We start from the raw sequence: 24634 nt of genomic DNA, 5'->3' as shown, positions 1-24634 counted from the left end.
CTTTTCTTCCTTTCTTTCTCCCTCTCTCTCTCCCTCCCTTTCTTCAAGATTTTTAAAATTATTTTTATTTTTAAGTAATCTCTACACCCAATATATGGCTCGAACTTACAACCCTGAGGTCAAGAGTTGCATGCTTTACGACAGCCAGGCGTCCCTGGAGTTTCTATTTAGTGGTTTCCTTGAGCCACAATCCTGCTGAATAACAAATAATGGAAACCAGAGAGACCCCTGAGGGGTGACAAAACCATAGGGGAGACTAAGGGCAACAGAATCTTAGTTTTGTTTTGTTTTTGTTTTAATATTTATTTGAGAGAGAGAGAGAGCGCCCGTGCGTGCACAAGCAGGGGAAGGGCAGACAAGCGGGGGAAGGGCAGATGTGTGTGTGGGGGGGTGGGGGACAGAGGATCCAAAGCAGGCTCTGTGCTAACGACAGAGAGCCGATGTGGGGCTTGAACCCACGAACCATGAGATCATGACCTGAGCCGAAGTCAGGCAGCCTGACCGAATGAGCCACCCAGGTGCCTCAGAACCTCAGTGTTTTAAACAGGGCTCTGAGCCCCTTGCCAGCCCAGGAAACAAATGGAGAAGTCAGTCTCTTTCCTTTCATGTGCCTTCACTCTCCTCTTCTCATTCATTGATGATGGCTACTCTGGGGACAGTATGAGGCTCTGTCTGTAGCCCCCGGCCTACTGCCCAAGTGGCCAAAGTTCCAGAGCAGCTGAGTTACCTCTTGGGGCTGGGATAGTCTTCTGGACACGGGGGTTCTGGGGATGTTTTCAGGATATCTGGGAAGAGCAGTGACTGCAGAGAAACACAATTCAGAGAGAATAAATGGCCACATTCAGGCTGCTGGGGCCTCATCCCGGGCCTGCTCCATACAGCTGTGCAGGTTGTTTAGTGCACAACTGGAACAACAGTACATGGCAAACCTGCCTCTGCTCTAGGACTTTTCACCCCATGGATTCCAAACCTCTGATCTCCTCACTGTCTTCTCCCCTTCTGCACATGCATGCACATATCCAGGGATGCTGTGAGGGGTATGGGGGTGGGCCCTCACCTCCTGTGGGTCATCTTTGAAGGTGCTGTCAGGCTGCCAGCGCTGTGTGGGTGGCACCCCATGAATGCTCTCAAACAAGGAGTTGAGGGAGCTGTTATCATACACATCACTGGTGGGCAGCAGGTAGCTGTCCACAGAGCCAGCTTCCAGCTTGCCAGGGCCTGCGGGGAGGGGAGCTGCCTTGCCCGGAGTGGGCACGGCCCCCTCCAAGCTCATCAGGTTATTCTTCTTGAGCACATCTGGGTACTCTGGGGCTCCAGACACATTCTCGGTCAGGAATTTCATGAGATGCGTGGGACTTTCAAGAGGAGCGAGGTCCATCTCATAGTCCGTGCCATGGTAGTACCTGGGGAGAGAGGAGGGCTGAGTGAGTGCCCCTCTTCTCTCCAGGGGCAGGGGGATCCTTGGCCGGACTGGAGGGTGAGCACCGACCTTCTTTAACACAACGTCACGTCGGACCTTCCCGACACGCGTGACTCAGGGCACAGTACCAGGCCCGTTTGTCACAGGGATGAGCAGGGAGGAGGATGTTAAGAACGGAACAAAGTACCAGCTCAGGGCTGAAGGGAAAACATCTGCTTTATCTTTTACTGTCCTTGGTAATTTTAAAAACTGAAATTTTATTTATTTCTTATCCAGAGTCAAATGTCTCCACTTTAAAACACCTGTATTCAGTCATCAATACAGTGTGTGTGTGTAGGGGGTGGTGGCGTATATTTGTGAGTACAGTTAATATATGGTCAGAAAAAGGTCTAGAAGGATATACCCCAAACTGTTAAGGGGGGGGGGGAGGGGAGTTGGAATACAGGAAACTTTTACTTTCTACTTTATACATTTCTATAGAATTTGAATATTTTATAACAAACAGGTATTACTTTTGTAATCCGAAAAGCTAACAACATTAAAAGAAAAATTAGTTTTCAGAAAAGTCCCACACACTAAACCCTATTGTTTCTAGCATGGAGGGGCCCTGAGCCAGCTACATGAGTGGTAATGCCTGCCTTAGCAGTTTGGATTTTCTGGAAGGCAGACAGAAGCCCGGAAGATTTCCCAGCAGAGGCCCTACGTGGGGCAGAGCAGTGGGGGAGGTGGTGGGAGAGGGGGGCTGGGGCAGAGTAGAGAAAGGGCAGGGTCCCTCTTAGTGCCCATCTAACCACGAGCATGGATGGCCTGGGCTGCCTTCCACAGGGAGAGGAACATTAGTGCCCCAAGGCACTAATGCCAGGCAGAGGCCCAAGAGAGCCAGAGGAAAGAAGTACCTGAACCACCTCCCCCCCTCCCACCCCAGGCCAGGTCTCCCTTCCCGGGAGGCTGCCGGGAGGAGGGGTTTGGAGCTAGGACAGAAAAGCTGCCTTCAGGGCTTTTCCTAGCCGATGGCTTTGAAGTTTGTTTTCAGTAAGCTGTGTATGTGTGTGTGTGTGTGTGTGTGTGTGTGTGTGTGTGTGTGTGTTCAAGCAGGGTCTCTATGACTTGGTGGGCCCTAGTCTCTTTTGCCTTCACAGGCTCCTTCTTCCATGAAAAATATTTTAAAATACCTTTTACAATTGCATTGGTATAAAAATAAATATAATCCAGGTTGCATTACAATCATTGTTTTCTTCTGATTTGACAATAAATTCTAACACTTTCATGGGCCCCTAAGAGTCCCATGGGTCCTAAGCCCTGAGCCCTCTGTGCCCAATGGATAAGCCCAGAGGTGGAGGTAAGGGTGAGGAAAGGGGCAGAGATGGTATTTGGGCGTGCCTCACCTCTTTCCTTGGTCATTCCGGCCCCCAGTGCTGGAGGACAGTATCCGCTTCTCCTTGGGGCCCTGAGAGGAGAGGAAAGAGAGATTTATACATTTATGTTAAGACCAACCCCCACCCCCCCACCAGCAGACTTGGCCAGACAGGGGAGCTACCTTGGTCACTGGGAGAAAACCTGCCACCCAGTCCTTAGAGTTGGCAGGCCATCATTTAGTCTGAGCCCCCATCTGGAGAAGTACCCCAAGATTAGCAGTTAGGCATCATGGAATTTGGATTCAGGCAGATCCGGATTAAGTTCTAACTTGACCACTTAAAAGGGCTGTCTGACTCTAGATAAATGGCCACACCTTTCTGAGACTGTTTCTTCATATGGCGAGTGGCGGGTTATAATGCCTACTTCAAGGGTATTGTGGAGATTTATTAATAAAAATAATGCTTACTTTTATTTTTCATTTTTATTATTTTTTTAATGCTTACTTTTTAAAAAAGGTCTGATTTATTTATTTCCTTATTCTTTATTTATAAATGTTCATTTTTGAGAGAGAGCAAGTTGGGGAGGAGCAGAGAGAGAGAGAGGAGGAGGCAGAGAATCCCAAGCAGGCTCCACGCTGTCAGCGCAGAGCGCGACGTAGGATTCGAACTCACAAACTGTGAGATCATGACCTGAGCCGAAATCAAGAGTTAGACACTTAATTGACTGAGCCACCCAGGCGCCCCTTAAGACTTTACTTTTAAGTAATCTCTACACCCAACATGGGGCTCGAACTCACAACCCCAAGATCAAGAGGTACATGCTCTGATTGAGCCAGCAGGAGCCCTTTCATTGTGGTTTTTCAGTAGAGTGCTTCTTGTGCACAGGGCCCTGTATGAAGGGCCTTCTATGTGATCTCTAATTTAGTCCCTACAACCACTCTGTGACAGCTACTAACGTTATCTCCATTATATGAATGAAGAAACTGAGGCCCAGAGAGGCTCTGTTGTCTTAGTGGTTAGGAGCATGGACTCTGGATCCAGATTTCTTGGATTCAATTCCTAGATAGGCCATATAGTGGCTGTGTGACCTTGGGCAAGTCTCTTAACCTCTCTGTACCTCATCTGTAAGACAAGGATAATAATAGCAACCTCAACCCCATGAATGCTTAGAACAGCACCTAGCATATGGAGGACACTATATAAATGTTATTTTAATGATTATAATTATAATCTCGTTGTATCTTAGAGCATCTAGGTCATTTCGACTTCTGGCTAATAAAGCCATAACCAGGGCTCCAACCCAGCCTAGTGACTCCACAGCCTGGGCTCCTACTCACACCCCATGGGACAGGATGAAGGAAGGTACCTGGCATTCAGTAAGAAAGGATAAGCTGTCACCTTTAGAACTATATTGCCCAAAACCACATTGCCAGTCTGTGACCAGACCAGGTCTCAAATCCCAACTCAGTGCTCTCTTCACATCATGAGACCCTGTCCTCATTATCCACAGAGCTGTTCTGAACCCAGAGTGCCCTGAAATGGGGAGGAAGGGCAGGTGTGCCTCATCAGGACACAGCATTTCACTAAAACCACCATAGGGGTCACCTGCGGCTCCCCACCGTTCTGGCCCTGGGGAACGGTCCTTTGTCTGGGGAGATGGTGCTGGATTTTACTTTATGGTCCAGCCTCGAGCTGTAAATCCCAGGCTGGGTTTCAATCCAGGCCTAGGATTCTTAGCTCCCACTGTGTCTCCAGTCGGCCTGTGCCAAATGCTATCAGGATGCTATTGGTCTGCTGGGGAGGAAGTAAGCTAGGGTCACCATACCACTCCAAGGGGAGAAGGAAAGCCAGAGAGAAAATTGGGGGCCTTCTCGAATCTGGGGCCACACGTTCCATCCTCGGCCCGTGAATTTACACAGAGAGTTTGCCTTCCCCCTTGGGGTAAGGTAGATAAAGTATTTCTTTGGTCAGTAAATTTGAGGGCTTATTTACAAAGTAGCTTTAAATCTTCAAGTTCAAAGCCAGTTATCTCAATAATTGGCTGTTTCTGTTTCCTATTCTCAAATCTGGGAGAGTCTCTTAGAGCAGTCACCCAGCCCAGGGAAGGTAAGAAAGTTTGCTGTCATGTGACAATTCAGACGGATGGGTAGGGATTCTTCAGCCCCACGTACCCCCAGTGAGAATGCAGGCTGTAATCCATTAGCAATGTCTGGCACAGGCACTGGAAGGGGCACCTAGGTCACTGTGTTATGCATTTGTTACTGCTGACTACTTCAAGCCCGCGGGTCAGACATGGGAGGGCCTAATTCTCAGGAGCGGAGAGTCTACCAGAGTGTCAAGGCCAAGGTCCCCGGAAACAATCAGAGAACAATAAAGGCCGTCCGTCAGGAGGTGCTGAATCATACAGAGCGGCAGCAACGGCAGGAAGGACAGTCAGACACTCGGGAGAGGGAGAGGGGATGTGGCAGGACAGCCGCCAAGTGAAAGTGGCCTTGGGAAGAAAAGAAAATGGTTCAAGAGCAGAAGGCATGTTCCAGGTGGTAAGGTTGGGATAGGTGGGTGCGGGGGACAGGGCGACTGGGATGACCCAAGGGCAGGGGCAGAAGAAGATGGCAGGTGTCAGGGCGTGTGTGTGCCATTGGTACACATTGATCCATTCCATCAGCACACACGGAGCACTGAGTGTGTGGCCAGTAGTGTGGGGTGCTGAGGACCGAGTAATGATCACCACGTGGTTCCTGCCCTCGAGAGCTCAGTCATGAGGGAGATGAAGAAATAAATGCATAAATAATAAGTTTCTAAAGACAGAGTCAAGGGTAATGATGGTAATAATGAGGGAACCAAGAGGCACAGAATGGGAGACCCAAGAAAACCTTCCCCGTTCTCAGTGAATGAATGAGGTGACCTTGAAGCTGAGATCCAGAGTTAAGAGTGGGGTTTGGTCAGGGGGAAAGGGGAGGGGGCCAGGCAGAGGGAACAGCATGTGCAAAGACCCAGAGGAGAGAAAAAATACAGCGAGGGGCTGGGGGAGGCCTGCGGGGCCGTGAGGCCTGAAAGCGAAGGCATACATTCAGTCGGGGGGGGGGGGGGGACATGCCCAGAGGGGTGAACGCACCATGTAGTAGTCGTAGAGGAAGCTCAAGGCCGCCACACTGTCGTCGTCGCCATTGACCCTCATCATGGCCTTCGTGGCGGCCGTCAAGGGGTTTTCCAGGTAGGTCTTCCAGGCCTCGTCCTCACTAGTGTAGGGGAACTTCTGGAAGTTGACTGGGTCATTCTTTAGCAGTCGTACGGACCTGAAACTAGAAGGGGAGTAAGGAATGTTAAATTTAGGCTGTCCCAGAAGAAGGTCCATGGATGATCAGCCTCAGGCCAGTGCCCAGGGATTTCAGAGTCTTAAAAACCTGGAACCGTTTCTTCTGCCACCACCGGGCAGCTTGGGGGACTAGAACGTACCTGCCCTCGGGCGCTAGATGCTTTCAGTCAATATCAAATGTTGCCATATGAAAGCCGTAGACCTCGGGCCTCAGTTCCCTCATCTGCAGCACAAAGACCATAATCCCAACCTTGCAAAGCTTCAGACAGGATTCAGTAAAATGTTTCCATGGTAGATCCTTATTCAAGGGGGATTTAGCATTAGAAGGATAGGAAACAACGACAAGCTGTGAAGAACAAAATTTCCAGATGGCCCAGCACAAGTTCTTCCAAAGAAGTTCCTCTCCAGACTGTGAAGGCCACGGAAGGCTGGCGATCGTTGCAAGTTAGGGAGCGTGGCGAGGAACAGAGAGAGCCAGGGCGAGGAAGCCTGTGGGCAGAACCTGGTCTTGGGAAGTGGCTTTTCAGACCAACACGGACTGCAGAGGGCACGAGCAGCCACTCAGAGCCAGGAACCAGAGGCGAAAGCTGGAGGGCACGCGGAGGAGACGGAACCCGGAAGGGCTGAGAACTCAGACACGTACAAGGCATGTGGCCCAAGAGACGAGCCACAGGGGCTCAAAGGAAAGAGATCATGAGAGGCTTTTTGGAGGAAGCAGGACATTTTAGCAGGGGGAATACTCAGCACTGGGGAATAGATCACACAGAAGAGCCAAGGGAGGCCATAGGGATAGGGACATGACACAGAATAATGATGTAGATTATTAAAATTATTATCTAATCTTTATTGAGCATTGACCATGTTTCAGATGCTGTGCTAAGCACTCTCCATGGATTCTCTTACTTAATTCTCATAAGAACCCCGCAAGGCAGGCACTATTAGTGTCCCTATTTTAGAGATGAGGAAACTGAAGCTCAGAGAAGCTAAGGGAATTGCTCAAACTCCTGTTAGTGAGGGGCCCTGAGGGCAATCAAGCTCAAGCAGGATGATGCTGTAATACAGGATGCTGTTCTCAAACTTTAGCTGCATCCGAATGACCCGGAAGGCTTATTTTTAAAACACAGAATTCTGGGCTCCACCCCTGGCGTTTCTGATTCAGTAAGTCTCGGGTAGCTGGGGGTTTGCATTTCTAACAAGTTCCCTGGTGATTCTGATGCCGGTAGTCTAGGGACCACCTTTTGAGAATCATGGTTGGTGAGCAAAGCCATAGAGGTGGGAAAGTTCCGGTCTGCTCATTTTAGAGCAATGAGTGTGTGGAGAGTGGCAGGTGAGAGATGGGAGCAGCTAGGCTGGGACACTGCGGGAGGCTAGTGGGTGGGCAAGGACCTCACAATCATGCTGCAGGAAGTGCCCTCGAGCCACCCTGCAGCTCAGCCACCCTGCAGCTCAAGCCCGCATTCCCAGACACAGAGTGGGAACAGCAGCCAGACCACACCCAGGCAGGCAGTGGGCGGCAGCTCTCGGGGAGGGGGGGAGGGGGCTTCATCCAGGGCACAGTGTCTCCCATCACACTGGGCCCCAGGGTGCGGGACATAGGGCTCTGAGAGGGAGGGGGAGAGAGCTGTCACACAGGAAAGAGAAATGACAGAAACCTTCCTGCGCTAGGGGTGCGGAAAGGGAGGCACACCCCGAGTTTCTGTTACAATAAATCAAGGGCATTAAGACGGAGAAGTGAGAAGTAGGCCGCTCCTAGCTGCCTCCTGGGCCGGGGGGTTAGAAGAATTTACAGAGCAATCCCAGGTCGCTGGCCCCGGCCCCTCCCACCCCCAGGCTAAAGGAAACTCCCACACTAAAAGGACGGGGGAGAAGCAGGGAAAGGCCTGGTGGGTGCCCTCCCTCCACATCAGTTGGGACCCCCAGTGCTTTGCACTGTCCCTCATTTGTAAGAAGGGTCTCATAAAAGCACCCACCACATAGGAGTATGAGGATTGAGTGCATTGCCACACAAAGAATGATTAGAACTGAGACTGGCACATAACAAGTGCTTAATACATGAGAGCCATTCTTGTGCTCCGGACCCAGCTTTGGAGCCAGACATCGAGCGTCGCAAAGTGATACAAGACACGGTCACCCTGCAAGCCAGTGGCAGAGCTGGGCCTAGAGCCCGTTCGTTGACTCTGGCGGAATGGCCATTACCAGCTGCGATGAGCTATCAGTTATCTTACCGTATTTAAAAATCCAAGTTTAGAAGACAGTGATAAAGTCCCATAAGGAAGAAAAGGTCAGTGTTTGTCGTTATTCCGGGAGGCCTTTCTGGCCTACGAGGGTCTCCAGTCCACCCTGCTGGGACCCCACCCTCTGAGTCCTTGCTACACAGTGGCTGTCACACCCTTAAGCATTTACCACAGGCAGACACCATGCTGGTTTTCTGCACTGTTTCATCGACTCTGTGCAATAGCCCTGAGAGACAGGTACTGGGGAAATGGAGACTCAAACAGGTAATATTACCTGCTCAAGGTCCCTCAGCTGGTAGGTGGTAGAAGCTCAACCTGAACTCGGACCTTCTGGACTCTAAGATGTTCTGTACCCCATGCTCGTCTCCTTTTGGGATACCTTTCTTATTCTGGAAATTCCCCTCCTCTGCAATACATTGAACAAATGGTCCACTGACATACAGAAAAGGATTTTCCACCCACACAAGGAAGGAGGAACTGAGTAAGAAAGCAAGATGACTGGAAGTTTCTGGCCAGGAGCTGGGAGCCCTAGTGTCTTCGTCCCCATGCCTGCTCATGCTACCAATCAATTTCATGTTCCCAGACTAAGCACTTGGCTTCCAGAAAGTCTTGACTATGGATAAGACTGGCATTGACTTATGTGCCAAATCCTGAAATCCAAGAACTTCTATCCTTCACTTAACACTGGAATTGAGGATCAAGGGCCCAGTGGGTGAGAGACGTGAAGAGTTCCAAGTAGTGAGCCTTACTTCAGGGTGACAGAGCCAGAATAAGGAGGGGAGACAAGGTGACTCTCACCCTGTGCAGTCACCTTCTCAAGGGCTTCCACCAACTCTCTGTTGGCCCAAGGCAGAGCTCCTCGGCTACAAGAAGGAGGAAGGAGAATGGGGGAGGACAGGATGGCCAGAGGACTTGGCCTTGGGCAGCCTTCTTGATGTCAGATCTCTACCAGGGCATAGAAGAACCCTGAGCAGCACCATGGAAAGAAATAGCACCAGAGTCATAACCTGACAGACCCAAGTCAACTGTGTGTCCTTGGGTAAGGCATTAGCCTCTCTGAGCCTATTTCCTCATCTGTTAGATGGGTCTCCTGAATGTCTTCTGTGCACCCAGTCAGGGACTCTCTAGGCCTTGGTGAATCAGCCAAGAACAAGACAGATAAGGCTCTGCTCCCATGGAACTTACAGCTTAATTGGGGAGGACAGACCACAAACAAGGAGTAAATGAGTTAATTTTAGTCAGTGATAAGTGCTGTGAAGAAAATTAAAACAGTCATGTGAGGGAGTCACCAGGGATGGCTACTTTCGAGTGGGGCTAATCTCATGGGCTGTTAGGAGAATTAAATGCATTAACGTAAGAAGTGTGCTTAGCCTAGAGCCTGCCAGAGAATAATCACTCAGTAAATAATAGCCATCATCATCACCATCATCATGGCCCCCCAAATGAGAGTAAAGGGGAGACTCTGCCTGAGGTTCTTAAATTAACATCCTCCCTAAGCCTCCTGTGAACAAGGTTCTGTGTCAAAAACAAAAGAGACAGTGTAATAACCCCTCGCCTTGACTTTCACGTTCATTATCTCATGGGGCCTCCCAACATACATGGTGTGTTATTATCTTTACTTTACAGACCAGGAAATAGACAACACAGATGTTAGGTGACCTGTTCCAGGGGACTGGTCAAGTGAGTTACAAAGCCAGCCCTCCTGGGATCTAACTCCACAACTAGTCACTTTTCCACCGACAATTAGTTTCCAAGAAGGGACACAGAAGAGAGGAAAAACCCAATAAATATGGGTGGCATCCATCCAACCCTCCATCCCTGATCTTAACAAATATTTGTCAAGTAACTACTATGTGCCAGGCCTTGTCCTAGGCAAACAAGACAACGAGGTCATCCCTGCCATCATGCAGGTTGCATTTCAGTGGCAGGAAGACAGACAAAACCACAAAAACAAACACCTAACATTAGGCGAAGACAGCGATGAAGGAAAGGAAGCAGGAGCCTGACCTGCCTAAAGTCTGGGGAGTAACCGGATGTTGTTAAGAGGAGTACTGGAGGGAAGAGGGAGCAGTGAGATAGGTGGGGAGGATTTTGGATCTTCCAGAGCAGAGGAGAAGAGACACAAGATCAAAGGCATAAGCCTGGGACCGCTCCCAGAGCTTGTCCACCTACTGTGTGCCAGGTTTTTTGCATAAGTTGCCTTGTTTCAAGGAAGGCCAGCCCACTGAGGAGGAAACTCAAGTCAGAGATTTGATAATCCCTCTCATTTGCATAGCGTGTTATATTTTTCAACATGCTTCTCATACATTTGTCATCACCTCTGATCCTGCAACGCCCCTGTAAAATAGGGAGGGAACGTATGACTATCCCCCGTGTGATAGCAGGAAAAGTTGAGCCACAGAGAGGGCCACTGGTGTGCCTAAGGCCACCCAGCTAGTATCTCACGGCATAAAGCTTAGAACAGAGGTCTCTGGTTTCTAACATCAAGAACCTTCACAAGGCTGCCTCCTCAGAGCCTCCCTGGGCCAGCCTTCTCCTCCACTTGGGAGAGGGTTGGATAGAAGATCAAGAGATAGGAGTTCGGGCGTCTACCTGATAAGCTTCACTTCCTGAAGCCCCTGTCCCCAGCCTGTGGGGATGTGCAAACTGCCCAAGCAGGGGTTCTCATGTGGGTGGGGCCTTGCCCCAGCAGCTCACTGTGGGCCCACAGCATGGGAGGGGTGTGGCACCAGCTGTTCCACCCCCAGCCATACTCTTAGCCTCCTGACTCTACCCTGGAGCTTTCTGGGCACCATGCTGGAGGAAGCCCAGGATGATGAAGTGGGTTTCCTCCCAAGTCCTTTTGGGCTCCGAGTGCCCACTGCCTTCGGGCTGAGAACCACTTGAAACTCCCAATGATACTAAGTAAATGTGTCTGAGCCATTACTTGAGGACTTTGGGGTTCAATTCAGGGTGCAAAGGGACTTTCAAACTCTAGTCTCTTAGACAAAGTGTGACTTTGCCAAAGGATACTCAGTACAGAGCAGGGTTGAGAGTTGAGTCTTTTAGCTTCCCAGCTAGTGCTAAGTTGAATCATTGCCCCACCTCAAAGGCATTTCAATAGTTCAGAGATGTAAAAGGAAGGACTCTTACTCAATTTTGCAGAAGGGAGAAGAAAACTCACCACCACGGGGGTAGCCTCAAGCCCCTGCCTGGCACAGGATAGATCCAGTGAGCTGGGTCCCACTTCCCTCCAGCCCAAGGAGGAAGAGTTCCAGGGGCCACCTGGGCTGGGTGTGGACACCCAGATACACCCAGTAACTTGCAAACCCTGTCGTGAGCCACCCAGCCTCCTCAGCAGTGATCAATCACACTCACTAATTACCCACAGGGAGGCCTTGCCACAACCGCTCACCGAGGAATCATTTATCAGTCAGTCCCATGCACAGTGTTCCCCTGGGCATGACGGGAGCACTCTGGGGTTCTCGTGCTTGCCAGTGGCCCATCTGGTTTCTGGACGCACAGGTTGTGAACTGTGCCTGGTCACATGCTGGGGGCTCTTTGGGGGCCTCGATGGAAAAAAGAGGGAGCCTAGCGCATGGCTCTATCGTGACGCCACTTTGAACGAGGTAGTAGTGTGAGCTCATGACTACGGGGTGGGCCCCAGAGTTTGGCAAACCTGGTTCCAGTTTCAGCTCTGCTAGTTACTAGCTATGTGACTTAATGCAACTTGACCTCTCTGTGCCTCAATTTTCTTACCTGTGAAAAGAGGGAAAGACGAGAGTACTAATCTCGCAGAATTATTATGATAGCTACTGTTCACTTGAGGGCTTAACAAGCACCAGGTGCCGGCCCAACAATTTCTAGTCATTGTTTTATTCCATCTTTGCAGCTTTATGAGGTATTACTGTTGGAAAATGCAATGAGATAATGCAGGTAATCAGCAGAGTGCTGGCACATAATAATGTGAACTATTATTATTATTACTCACTTTGTAGGGCAGCCCCCATCAAATTGCACGACAACTCACAGCCTCACCTTCTCCCACCTGTAAATGGGACACCTCCTCCTAGCAGCAACAGGAGACTTAAAGCTTGGAGATTCCCAGATAAGAGGGGCAGGCATTGCCAGCTTCATCATCTGGCTTCAGGTGGGCAAGCTGAGGGCGGTCAGGCTCCAGCCAGCGCTTCTGGTTGCACGCAAATTAATTATGTGCCATTTTCTAATTATAACAGAAACTCGCTTTCTCCTCTTTGAAAAATTCTGCCCTCTATGGGAATTTTTCTTTCGTGCTATGTCCTTCTCATTTCCTGTCCAATTTTCTTGTCCCTCCCCCACTTTTTTTTTTTTAATTTTAAGGAGTGAGTGAATGAGTGTGTGAGCAGGGAAAAGGGGCAGAGAGAGAGAGAATCTTAAGCAGGCTCCAAGCTCAGTGCAGAGCCCAACATGGGGCTCGATCCCACTACCCCGGGATCATGACCTAAGCCAAAATCAAGTCAGACGCCCAACCAACTGAGCCACCCAGACACCCCTTGTTCCCTCTTTCAATTGAGATGTTTAAGAAATTGAAATCCACCTCTAAACCCAGGGTGCCACATCCCTTCATTCATTCACGCACTGATTCATCCAATAAACATTCACTGAGAGTTACCCTATAATAAGCCCTGTGCTGGGTACTAGGACACAAAGGTAAACACCACGCTGTCCCTGCCCTCAAAAGTTTCCAATTCTTGCTGCCCGGGTGCTCCACCCACCAGTGAAATAACACCAAATATTGGCGAGATAATTTCCCTTCAGGACATCCACTAGGTCAGTTCTGAATTTTTTAGAAGATGAAAGGAAGCCAGGATTATTTGCTCCATGTTGCAAATGCTGAGCTCCCAAGAGGGGAAGGGCAACATGGGAAGGAAAAGGAACTGTTATTTAAAAGCATCAGGCCCTGTGCCTTTTCATTCTTGTACTTGACCTGTTGGGGGGCGGGGGGGGGGGGAGGCGTATTATCACTAATCTACACATACAGCACTGACACCTAGAAAGGTTAAAGAGCTCAACCAAAAGTCACCTGGTCCCTACATGGCAGAGCTGGGCTCAAACACAAGCGTGACCCCCATAGCAACGAGCTCTCAGCTTGCTGACCAAGCAACTACGTGGCAGGTCAGAAGAGGATCTGGGAACCTCTTGTCTCCCAATCCTCTGCCAGGTCTTCTAGGCCAATGGTTCTTAAACTTGAACATGCATCAGAATCGCCTGGAGGGCCTGTTAAAACACATATTGCTGAACCCCACCCCCAGAATTTCTGATTCAGTAGGTCTAGGGTGAGGCTGAGAATTTGCATTTCTAACAAGTTCCCAGGTGGTGAAGATGATGATGCTGGTCCAGGAACCACACTTGGAGAACATCAGTTTTAGGTGAACCAATAATTCTCTCTCTGCAAAAATAATGGCTCTCTCTCCTCACCGTCCCCATTTCAAAAGTAACATAGGTATGTAAAACCACAATATACAAAATGTAAAACACAGAGAAAATTGGAAGCAGAGACTAGAATTCACCTGCATTCCTCCACTCAGAGATAACCACTATTAACAGGTTGGCGTATCTCTTCCTCTTTTTTCAATATCTGTGCAGATAGGAAGCAGGGTGACACATTGGTGTGGAACATCCTTCTAGCCCCTTGGTTGAGACCCGGTGAAGATTCCAGCTCTTCCTTGAGATCTCGAGCAAGCCTGGGGCAAGCCTCAGACCCGTCCTTGAGCAACACTGCACTTATGCTCCCATCCTCACTGGATTGTTGGGAGAGTTAAAGGAGATCATGTGTTTACCAAGCACCGGGCACCGTGTCTGCTGTGGAGTCGGCCCTCGGGTCAATGCTTGGCTGCTGCTTTTGTTTTCACCAAAGGGAAAGCTTCCAGTATGTTATTTCTGTTTCGGCCCTGTGGCCCTTCCTCCTGTCCGCCCTTCCTCCGGCTCGGCTTCCTCTGGGTGGACCCCCGACGCCCCCTTTGGCTCCAGGCACCTGACCCCGGGCCCTCGCTGTGCCTGGGCAGCCAGTGCAGTAGCAGGAGCCTCAGGAGCGTCCCGCACCCGGAGCCGCCGCCGTTAGGGTTGTCTCAGCCTCAGTCCGCCTGTTTTACAGGCCGAGCTTAATGAGGGCTCTTAACTTTTCATTCACCAGCAGCGTAACTCCGACTTTTAATAACACACCTTGTGCACGACAAAAATTTGCTCCTGGCAATCATGGTTTCGACCACAAAACCGCAGTGGGGAGGCGTTCCTGGTTAACTCTTTCAGCGCTCCAGGCAGTCTGGAGCCTGGCGCTCCTGGAGATCAGATGGAGCGGCGACAGAGGCCTGCGGTCACCCACTGGGACGTCCCCTGTCCCCCTCCCACGGGCAGTCCCGTCTCTCCAAGGCTTTCGGGAGGGAGAAAATTCTAGGCGGCAGGTGGGCTCTCAGTCTGAAGTCCGTGCAAGTCTGGAGGAGGAAATCCTGGTGCGCCTCGCTCACTTCACTCTCTCTCCTCCACTCGATTAGACCTACTATGTGCTGATCACTTAGTCTCCTAACGCTTCATTTCCTCCTGGGCGGGGCGAGCCAGGGCAGGTGCGCCAGGCACACACTAGGCCCCCGGGCACCACTCTACTTGTAGCCCCAAAGGGGCCCGAAGGACCCACAGCAACCGGGATAAGACCCCGGGCTGTAAGCGGACCGCCCCCCACAGAAAGCCACGGCGGGCTGCGCGCAGACGCCCACTGCGTCCCGCGAGAGGAGCGCGCCAGGCCGCGACTTCCTGCGCCTCGCGCAGCCCCAGGATCCCTTGCGGCGGCTCTAGCCCGGGGCAGCAGACGGCGCCCACTGGCGGCACCCGAGGCGGCCTGCGTTGGCCCCGAGGCTGGCAGACGCACCCGGCAGGCGCTGGGCCCGACCACATGAAAGGCCGGAGTGCTCCACCCGCAAGCTGCCTCGAGCGGGGTTCTAACTACGCGCCGCCATGCACCCCAGGACCCGGCCTTCGAAGTGCCGCCTTCCACCCGAGGCCTGCCCCGGGCCGGGTGGCCCGCACGCCGGAGCGCATTGTTTCCCCGGCCAGGTGGGTGTGCACAGCCCATGTTGGACCGAGGAGGACACAGAGGGTCGGAGGGGAGAAACAAATTTCACCAGGATCCTGCGGTTGCCAAGTGGCAGCATTTAGTCCTACACGAGCCCGGCTTTTCCCACCACACCAAGGCCTGGCAAGAGTTCATCACACTGTCGGAGCTCAAGATGGACGCTAGAACCAGCCCTCCTAACTCGGCACTTTGGGGGGGGGGGGGGAGGCGGGGGGGGGGAATTCGGCAGCCAAGCCTGTGGTCACAGCAGCACCAGCAGCAACTACTCAAAAGTTGCAAGCCAAGCACTTGATACCCTCCCCCCCCTTATCCGTAAGTGTAGCCCAGCCCCAGGGCACTGAGGCTCTGTCCTTGTAATCTCAGATGGTGGCTTCCGAGTCTGTCTGCAATTACTCTGCGGGCACAGGTTCCCCTCCCCCTCCCCCAATCGGATCAGAGAAGTGTCCACTGTCAGCTGATCAGACTTCAAACCCAAATCATTAAGAAGGAGAAAATCAGGAAACCTTTCTGTTCAAGTATCCCAGCTTCAGGACACTTACCAACCCCTCCCCCCACCCCCCCCAAAGGGGCACTAATGAGCAGATTCTGTCTCCAGCCTCTGCAGTGTTAACCAGCAGATCTACAAGACCTAAGATTTTTGTTTTAGGAGTGTGGAAAAATACAAAGCAAGAGGCTCATAAATACTCATCGGTTATTTCTCTGTGAAGTAACAAGGGTATTGTTAGTTTGCTCCTTATCAGGCTTTAAACCAATCACTTTTCCAAAGTAGTTGGGTCCCCCAACAACTCCACTATGGCACCCACAATTTACAAGTGAGGAAACAGAGACTCAGGTAGGTGAAGTGACTTGTGCAAGGTCACACAGCTCAGTAGCGACAGCTGGTATTTGAACCCAGGTGTTGCCTCCAGTGCCCCTGCTTTTATTCCAGTTGTCAACACATCGTCAACCCCAGGGAGTTTGTTAAGTGAAATCTGATGCCCAGTCAGTGTACTATGGACATAGTTGGCTAATCCAGGAGAACTCAAGAGCTAGCGGGTGTCATGGAACACTGTCTGCAATTAGGACCCACCAGTTGCCCCCCGCAGGTCTCATGTTCTTAAAACAATTTATTGAGGAGTAGCTAGAAAAAAAGATGGTTCCGCCCTTGTCTCTGCCCACTCACCTCTGAGCATAGCAAGGAGAGTCTGTTTTAGAAGCCTGGCATCTGCCAATTCCCTGAACCCAAACTAAAGCAGCCCAGAATCCCAGCTCCAAGCCACCTTCTCTGAGGTCTAGACCCTAAGCAGGGGGTCCATGGTGAAGATCAGCATCAGCCAGTGGGGAGTCTAAATCTCACTCATATGGGCAGGAAGGCGCTGCATCCTGCCAGGCAATGGAGATGACCTCACTGAAAACCACATCTCAGCTTCTTCAGACTTAGAACTGCCTCTGAATAAAATCAACTACATTTTGTTAATGCATCTTCAGACCCGAGCTCTGTGCTTCGTATTTTACAGTTTTTATCACACACAACTCTGTCGGGAACCCTACAAAACATTCTTGTGCCCATTTTCTGGATGAAGTAAATGAGGCTCAGGTGAGTTGAATGACTTGTCCAAGATCACATACCCCATAAGGAGCATAGTCTGGATTTGAACCTAGGTCAGGCTGACTACAGAACCCATATGTTTAAACACCACTCTGTAACCTTCCCACTTGGGACTGTTCCAACCCAACAAACAAGCCCCTTTAGAGAAATCCAGCTCTCCGCCTAAGACTGCTCTTAGAACTACCTCAAAGAAGTTCCTTTTGGCAAGAAGATAGCCTAGTTGGGATTGGAGCTGATTTCTGAGTGCCTTTAAGAGTATTAGAAAGTGGTGCCGACAGCCTTCGCGGTTTCAGTCCTCTGTGTTTCCCTACCTGGCTCGAAACTGCTCGGCATGGAGAGAGAGAGAAAAAAAACCTATTTTCCCAGGGAAACACTCAACTCTAGCTTGAGATGGGGCTTGCCTCAACACGTCAAAGTGAGATCGTCAGCCCATTCATTTACCCTTACAAATTGCTCTGTGAATCCTGGCGCCGGCCTCCCTGCGCTTTCCCCTTCTGGAAACCCCATGGAGCCTCCATGCTCAGAGAGCGCCAGGCATCCACCAATGTTTACTCACTCAAGTTCATTCGACATCTTCTTGCTTCCAGGCTCCCAAGCTCAAAGATGAAGACGGGCACCAGCACTGAGGCTCTGCTGACCGCTTGTCTCTAATTCTTGCCTGACACAGACATTCCCTGCCCAGGGAAGTGTTTGATTTATGTTGAGGTTTGAGTGTCGGGATTTTGCTGACAGGTAGGTTCCCGGCAGCGCTGGTGCTGATTGGCTATGGGTACAGGTGCCGGCGACAGCAGGTATGCCTCAACAGGTGCAGCTGTTAACTCTTGGCCTGCCGCGTTGGGGGCGGAGCCAAGGGGGGGCCGGCTGGGTGGAGCTGGCCAATTCCTTCCTAGGTGAGGGGGTGGGAGGTGGAGAAGAGGGAGGAGAGAGGGAGGGGAAAAATGTTGGAGAGAAGATAGAGGAAAAGTACAGAGACAGATACTTGGCCAAAGGTCGATTTCTGTTTCTAGTTAGTATCCTGGATACTTGGGAACATCCCCTCAATTCCTTTGCCCCTTCCTCTACCCAGCATCAAATACTTCAGTCACTGGGGAATTCTCAGCCGATCTCCCCGCCCCAACCCCACCGTATTGGGGGGGGGGGGGTCCTGTGTGTAAATTCCCTTTGTTTTTCAGAGCTTTCCCCTTAAGATAACAGTATGTTATTTTTGAATAATCTTACAGTTATTCAAGTGAGTTCTTTTGATTCTCACAGTAACCCACCGTGGCTGATATTATTACTGCACCCCCTTCCTTCCCAACACACTTAACAGGTGGGGAAATGGAGGCGGGAGAGGTAAATTGACTTGCCCAGGGGTAAAGCTAGTTGAGTGTCAGAGCCCAGATCTGAATCTTCAGTCCTCTCCAAGTCTGGCTGTCCCTTAGAGCTGAAGTCAGTGGCCGCAATTCAACAGATGATTTACTGAGCACCTGTTGTGTGCCAGGCCTTACTCTGGGTTCTGAGGAGACGGAGGCCAAGAAGACAGGGTCACTGTTCTTGAGGAGTCTACAATTGGAGTGTGTGTGCCTGTGGTGGGGGGTGGAGATAGGGTGGGAAGCAGCCTTTTATTTGGTGTGATACAGATCTGAATGAGAGGAGCAAACCAGATACCTTTGGCCAGCACAGAAGGGATGGAAAAGTTGAAGTCCACCACCTCTGAAGCCTTAGCTAGCTGGTCATTTCACAGAGCCTAATAAGCGCTTTCTTCCTCATTGGAAACACAGGAGAAATCAGATACTCCTCAGACTAAGTAATTGTGGAATAATTGCCATGAGCTGGCTCTGTGAGGAACAAGGTTGGTAAACCCGAAAGATCCACAGACACACTTAGGAGAATGCTAGAGCTGTTTTTAGAGCTTCCACCAGGATTAATTTGAAATTAAGTCTAAGCTACAGATCTTGGTATCTGTTTTTTCCCTCTCTCTTTCTGTTCTCTGCCCACCCCCTCTTCCTTTTAGCAAATTATCTCTTTGCTCTGTCTTCCTGGGAGCCTCGCCTTGGCCCACTCCTTTCTCTCTCAGGGAAGGGTGCGGTTTCAGCTCCTCCTGCCAATATGATGGAGGTTTTCAGGGTAAAGTCAGAATCTGAAGGAGCCTTCTCAGGGTGAGGTCAGGAGTGTGGAGAAAGGGTACTGGGTTTGAGAAATGTCAGAGGTTGGTTTCTCACTGGAGGCTGTGTTGGTGGCAGCCAAGGGGACCCTGACGAATAACAGTAAATAGTAATAGTAATTGCTAATAAAGTCATCAGCTCAGAGTAGGCCTTTCCAGTTGCCTTTGTTTTTTCTGGGTTATGGGGGGGGGTTGTTTTTTGTTTTTTAATTTTTTTAACATTTATTTTTGAGACAGACAAAGAGCACGGGCAGGGGAGGGGCAGAGAGAGAGGGAGACAGAATCTGAAGCAGGTTCCAGGCTCTAAACTGTCAGCACAGAACCCCTTGCGGGGCTCTACCTCACGAACTGCAAGATCATGACCTGAGCCAAAGTCGGACATTCAACCAACTGAGCCACCCGGGCCCCCCAGCTGCCCTTGTTAAAGTCACATTCAGTCACTATTATCACACCACTTTATTTGGCTCGCTGCAAAACTCTTACAGCTTTTTTATATTTTTCTGATTTTTTATTGTTCATCCCCCCCCCCCCTTTTTGGAATGTGAACTCCATTAGAGTAAAGACCTTGTCTGTCCTGTTCGCTTTTGAACCTCCAGTGCCTACTACGGGTCTGGCGGACGGTAGGTGCTCGGTATACCACATATCAGGCGTCGTGCTCCGCCGTTACGTGCATCGTCTCACTTAATCCTCATAGGGACCCTGTGAGAGGGGCGCTTTCATTGTCCTTGTTTTAGAGATGAGGAAACTGAAGTACAAGTGACTGAGTAAGTTACTCAAGCTGCAGAGCTTAGAAGTGTGGAGCTGGAGCTGGGATTTGATCCAAGAACAGAGCCGGTGTCCAACCACTTTGCAGATGTTATTGGTGGCAGGAGAGCCATTTGGTGCCGGCTGTAACTGCAAAGCTCACTGCGGCCCAAGGGATGGCACACTGGTCTGCCCGCCTCCTGGGAGGCTGGGAGTTTCTGTCAGCTGTGTTGCAACTCACAGGTAAAGGGCTGTGGAGGTGACTCATGTTGGCTGGGCTCAGATGGAGGCTGGGATTCCGGGCGGCGTGTCTGTGCTCGCTGGACTTTTTAAAATGGGTCCTCTCTCTCTACTTCTGGATTTTGCCTCTTTAATCACACACACCCATCTGCAGAGATCAGCAGAGGCCCAGATCATGGGGCAGAGGGGTCCCATGTCTCCAAACATGGGAAGGCACCCTGGGTGGAATGGAGACCATAGACTAATGGTCTAGGGTAGGTAGGCACGGGCACCATGAGCCAGTTTACAAGGTTACCAGACCCCTCAGCAGAGCTATGCCTCCCAGTTGTGAGGTGTGGGCTGTTCTAGCCCTTCATTAAACGAATCACAGATGCCAAGGTTTGAGAGAGACACTACCCAAGCTTTGCCCACACCCCTTTCCTCCTCCTGTGTAGCCTGGGCATGCCCCAGGGCTAAGCTGGGCTGGCATCTCTCCTCCTCTATGGATTGGCCCAATTCTTGGTTTCTTGGCTGAGAAGATTGAAAACAGAGACCAACCAGTCACATGTGACATAGTAATTATTTTCACAACAGTGTAAGCAAATAATGGTGGCTGCTGTTTATTTCACGTTTGTATGTTGGAAGCCCTGTGCTAAGAGTTACCTATGTTAGCTAACAGTATTGCTCTGAGACTGACAGATCTGGGTTCAAATCCCAGCCCAACCACGTGATGTTGGGCAAATGACTTGAGCTTTTTGAGCCTCAGTTTCCTCACCTGTGAAATAGGGTCATTGTGAGGATTCAATGAGATAATGCACCGGAAGTGCATTCTGCAATGCCTGGCCCAGAGCACTCAGTAATTGTTAGGATAGCCTTTTTTTCTCACTTAATTCTCATGTAAACCTCATGAGGAAGCTGCTGCCTCATTTTACAGGTGAAGAAACTGAAAGGAGTTAAATGATTTCTCAAAAGTGAAAAGCTGATAAGTAAAAGCTGAAATCTGAACCCACATCTTTCTGCCTCCATTCTTGTAGAACTAGGTTAAGTTAGGGATTGCCCTGGGTTCAAGTTCTGCCTGGCCGCTGGTCACTTCCTAACTCTACAACTGGGTAAATTTCTTCTCTCGGAGCCTCTGAGACCAGATTAATGAATCACGAAAAGGGAGGCGTTACATGCGAGATCACCCAGGTTTCCTTTTCTAGATTACTTCTGGAAATCCCTCCTTCTCCTTTCCAGATTTATCTCTGAAAGAGTGTGACACTTTTTACGTGTTGGGGAGGGATAAAGGTTAGGACCATGGAGTTAAGTACATGCTAAGAGCAGGAGCTGTTTTGTTTGTCTGCAGAGGTTGTGCACTGCACAAGCACAGTGCCATCTTAGGGTACAAGACTTGCGCTGTTGGACATGTTGGCCCTGCGAACAGTCCTTTTTTTCTAACACATCAAGACTTCATGGGCACCCAAGACTTAATGAAAATCTGTTGACCTACATAAAAATATTGAAAGGACAAATTCCCAAATGTCAACAATACTTCTCTGTGGGTGCTAAAATGACAGAATTTTAATTTTTTCCCTATCTTCTCTTCCCTACCAGGTTTCTGCACTGATCTTGCATTGCTTTTTAATTAGAAATACTATGCCAAACTCCAGTTGTTGTTGTTGTTGTTGTTGTTTATAAATATTTTTATTTTTTTAAGTAATCTCTGTGCTCAGTGTGGGATTTAAACTCATGACCCCAAGACCAAGGGCCACACACCCTACTGACTGAGCCAGCCAGGTACCCCTACAAAACCCCAGGGGTTTTTTGTTGTTGTTGTTGCTGTTTATTTATTTATTTTGAGAGAGTGAGAGAGAGTACAAGCAGGAGAGAAACAGAGAGAGAGGGAGAGAGCAAGAATCCCAAGCAAGGCAACGCAGAGCCTGACGTGGGGCTCAAACTCACAAACTGTGAAATCATGACCTGAGCCGAAATCAAGAATCAGATGCTTAGCTGCCACTCAGGCACCCCCAAACCCCAGTTTTAATGCCCATTAACTAAGTGGTCCTTCTGTCCCAATTCTTCCTGGAGCAAAGATGGAGATAAAGATAGTAAAGATGTGGAGTCCTTGCTTGGAGCCTCCCTGTGAAGTGCGTGCATGGAAAATAGGGGCTGCCCAACTTGCAGGTTCGAAGCAGGGAGCTCAGGAATCAGTTCTAATCTTGACTTCATTAAAATGATCATTAATTGTGGGGCGCCTGGGTGGCTCAGTCGGTTAGGCGGCCAACTTCGGCTCAGGTCATGATCTCACGGTCCGTGGGTTCTAGCCCCGCATCGGGCTCTGTGCTGACAGCTCAGAGCCTGGAGCCTGTTTCAGATTCTGTGTCTCCCTCTCTCTGGCCCTTCCCCGTTCATGCTCTGTCTCTCTGTCTCAAAAATAAATAAATGTTAAAAAAAAAAAATTTTAAAAAAAAGATCATTAATTGAGCACTCACCCTGTGCTACTTGCTTTAGATGTTTTATGCTATTCCTGCCTGTCAAATGGGGTCACATAATCCACTCCAGACGGACTTGACTCCTGGAGCACTGGCCAAGTTACTACAGGGTACCGACTCTGGAGTCAACTGCCTAAGACCTTGGACAAGCCACTTTACTTCCTTGTTACCTGAGTTTCCTCCTCGGTGAAATGATTGCTCTGCAAGTTAAAGGAGATACTGTCCTTAGTACGTGCCATCGTCCCTGTACGTGCCAGGCACAGTTCTAGGTGCTTTATGTGCAGGTCATGTCATTCCCTGGAGTTCTGTGAAGTAGTTGTCATAATTATCCCCACTTTGCAGAAGAGGAACAGCTCTGAGAGGTGAGGGAACTCCTCTAGGGTCACCTGGCTGTCTGACTAGTGATGGAATCAGACCAATGTCTGCCTGACCCTAAAGCCTTGGAAGCAGTCCTTTCAGCATCCTGAGTGCTTGGAATAAAGCCTTGGATGGATGAATGGGTGGTGGAAGGAAAAAGGGAAGGAGAGAAGAAAGGAAGAAAAAGAGATAGGTTGGTTGATAGGATTTGTAAGGTAGGAAGGATTTATAAGATTCTGGAGTGCAGAAACCACACAAAGAAAAATAAATCTTATGTGGCGCCTGTCCCAGGTCTCAACATAAGTGTTCAATAAATGTGTTGAACAAATGAAAAATGGATGAACATGTACAATGTACAGAAGCTAATTGACATCCTGGGAAAATCGGCTGCTGCCTTCTATCTCCAACCCCCAAGGAAGACTTCCAAATTTCTAGTCGCTACACTTCCTCTTATTAGCATATACCTTTGGACCAGTGACTCATTTCTGGAAGTTTCAGTTTCCCCATCATCCCTCAGTGGGGTTGATTTGAAGATTAAATTAAATAAGATCTCAATGGAAAGCCAGTGGCTAATAGTAGGTACCTAATAAAAGATAGCCGGGGCTATAGGTGAGCATGTAGCTTAGGGTCCTTGGCCACCACCTATTTCTGGCCTCAGTACATGGCTTAATTCACAGCAAGCACTCAGCACTCAGCCTCTGTTAACAGCCCGATGTGTGAAGCTCTTTTCAGTTTAGAATATGTTTCCTGTGCTTTATCTCTGGCTTATCTCTGGCTTTATCAGGATGGAGGTAGTGAAGGGGGGGTGGGGTTGGATTTTTGGCCCCATTTGAACTTGATGTTTGGAGAAAACATCCCTACTTAAGAAAGGAGTTTGGATTGGAACCTCAGGTTTTGGATAAAGCATCATCCTGGATACCATTATGGAGCCTGATGGGTCCCCAAAGTGCTATCCTGGACATGTGCCTGAAGCTCTGTAAACATTTCATCGTAAAATTCTTTTCTACCCCATCCCTGGACTTTAGTGGAGAAACTGGCCACATGCCCTACACAGAGAATACAGCCCTCATTTGAAAGCATGGAAGAAGCTGCAAGTTGTGCCTGTGAGGGGTGAGGGGTAGGCAGCATCCAGACCCTCTTCGGTTCTGTACTTGAGGTTTTTATCACAGTTCTGTTGTTAACACCACCTGTGTTCCTTCCTGGCAGTGCTTTGGACGGGAAGAATCATTATGGGGTCTAAAACTGTCCTCAAAGCGTCCCTTTAAAAAAGCCAGGAGAAGGTTTGAATACCTGGAAAACAAGCAGGCAAGTGTTGTTTGTTTGTTTGTTTGTTTGTTTTTTCACTTACCAAGGTGATAAAGATGAAAGAAAATGCCAAACCCCAGTGTTGTTAAGGGTGAGGGAACAGGCTCTCTCCTTGCTGGAGGGAATGTGAATCAGTCCAAACGTGGGCTTTAGATTTTAGCTCATTTTGGATCTAGCAGTTTCACTCATAAGAATTTAGTTTGAGCAAGTAATCTCTGTGGTGCAAAGAGTTATCTGCAAGTTTATGCATCAGAGCACCGTTTATAATCCTAAAAAATTAGAGTTAATATAAATACCCTTCAACAGAAGCTCAGTAATGAATAAGATACCCGAATGTAGTTGCACACTGAGCCAGTTTGAAAGGAGGCCCGTAAAGTTATTTACTGAGTTTACAGCAC

The 24634-nt window shown here is 49.6% G+C and overlaps 1 protein-coding gene across 4 annotated transcripts in view; it reads right to left on the bottom strand.

Annotated features, from left to right (window-relative positions):
- GRHL3 (grainyhead like transcription factor 3) overlaps nucleotides 1-17826 on the bottom strand; it is a 34660-nt gene extending 16834 nt beyond the window's left edge. The window contains exons 1-5 of one of the 4 annotated variants that reach the window (XM_015075202.3): nucleotides 17554-17826; nucleotides 5891-6077; nucleotides 2806-2867; nucleotides 1058-1403; nucleotides 728-801 (exon numbers count right to left, since the gene is read on the bottom strand). In XM_015075202.3, the coding sequence (XP_014930688.3) occupies nucleotides 728-801; nucleotides 1058-1403; nucleotides 2806-2867; nucleotides 5891-6077; nucleotides 17554-17570 (686 nt within the window). In that variant the 5' untranslated portion in view covers nucleotides 17571-17826. Of the gene's footprint in view, nucleotides 1-727; nucleotides 802-1057; nucleotides 1404-2805; nucleotides 2868-5890; nucleotides 6078-14505; nucleotides 15608-17553 lie in introns of those variants that run through there. The other 3 variants (XM_027060082.2, XM_053208953.1, XM_053208959.1) reach the window with 3 other exon arrangements.
- Between the last annotated feature and the right edge of the window lie 6808 nt (nucleotides 17827-24634).

The sequence above is a fragment of the Acinonyx jubatus genome, chromosome C1, assembly GCF_027475565.1.
Source record: "Acinonyx jubatus isolate Ajub_Pintada_27869175 chromosome C1, VMU_Ajub_asm_v1.0, whole genome shotgun sequence".
Lineage (NCBI taxonomy): Eukaryota > Metazoa > Chordata > Mammalia > Carnivora > Felidae > Acinonyx > Acinonyx jubatus.
The sequence above is the reverse complement of the archived record's forward strand: the minus strand, read 5'-3'. Positions and strand labels throughout refer to the sequence as shown.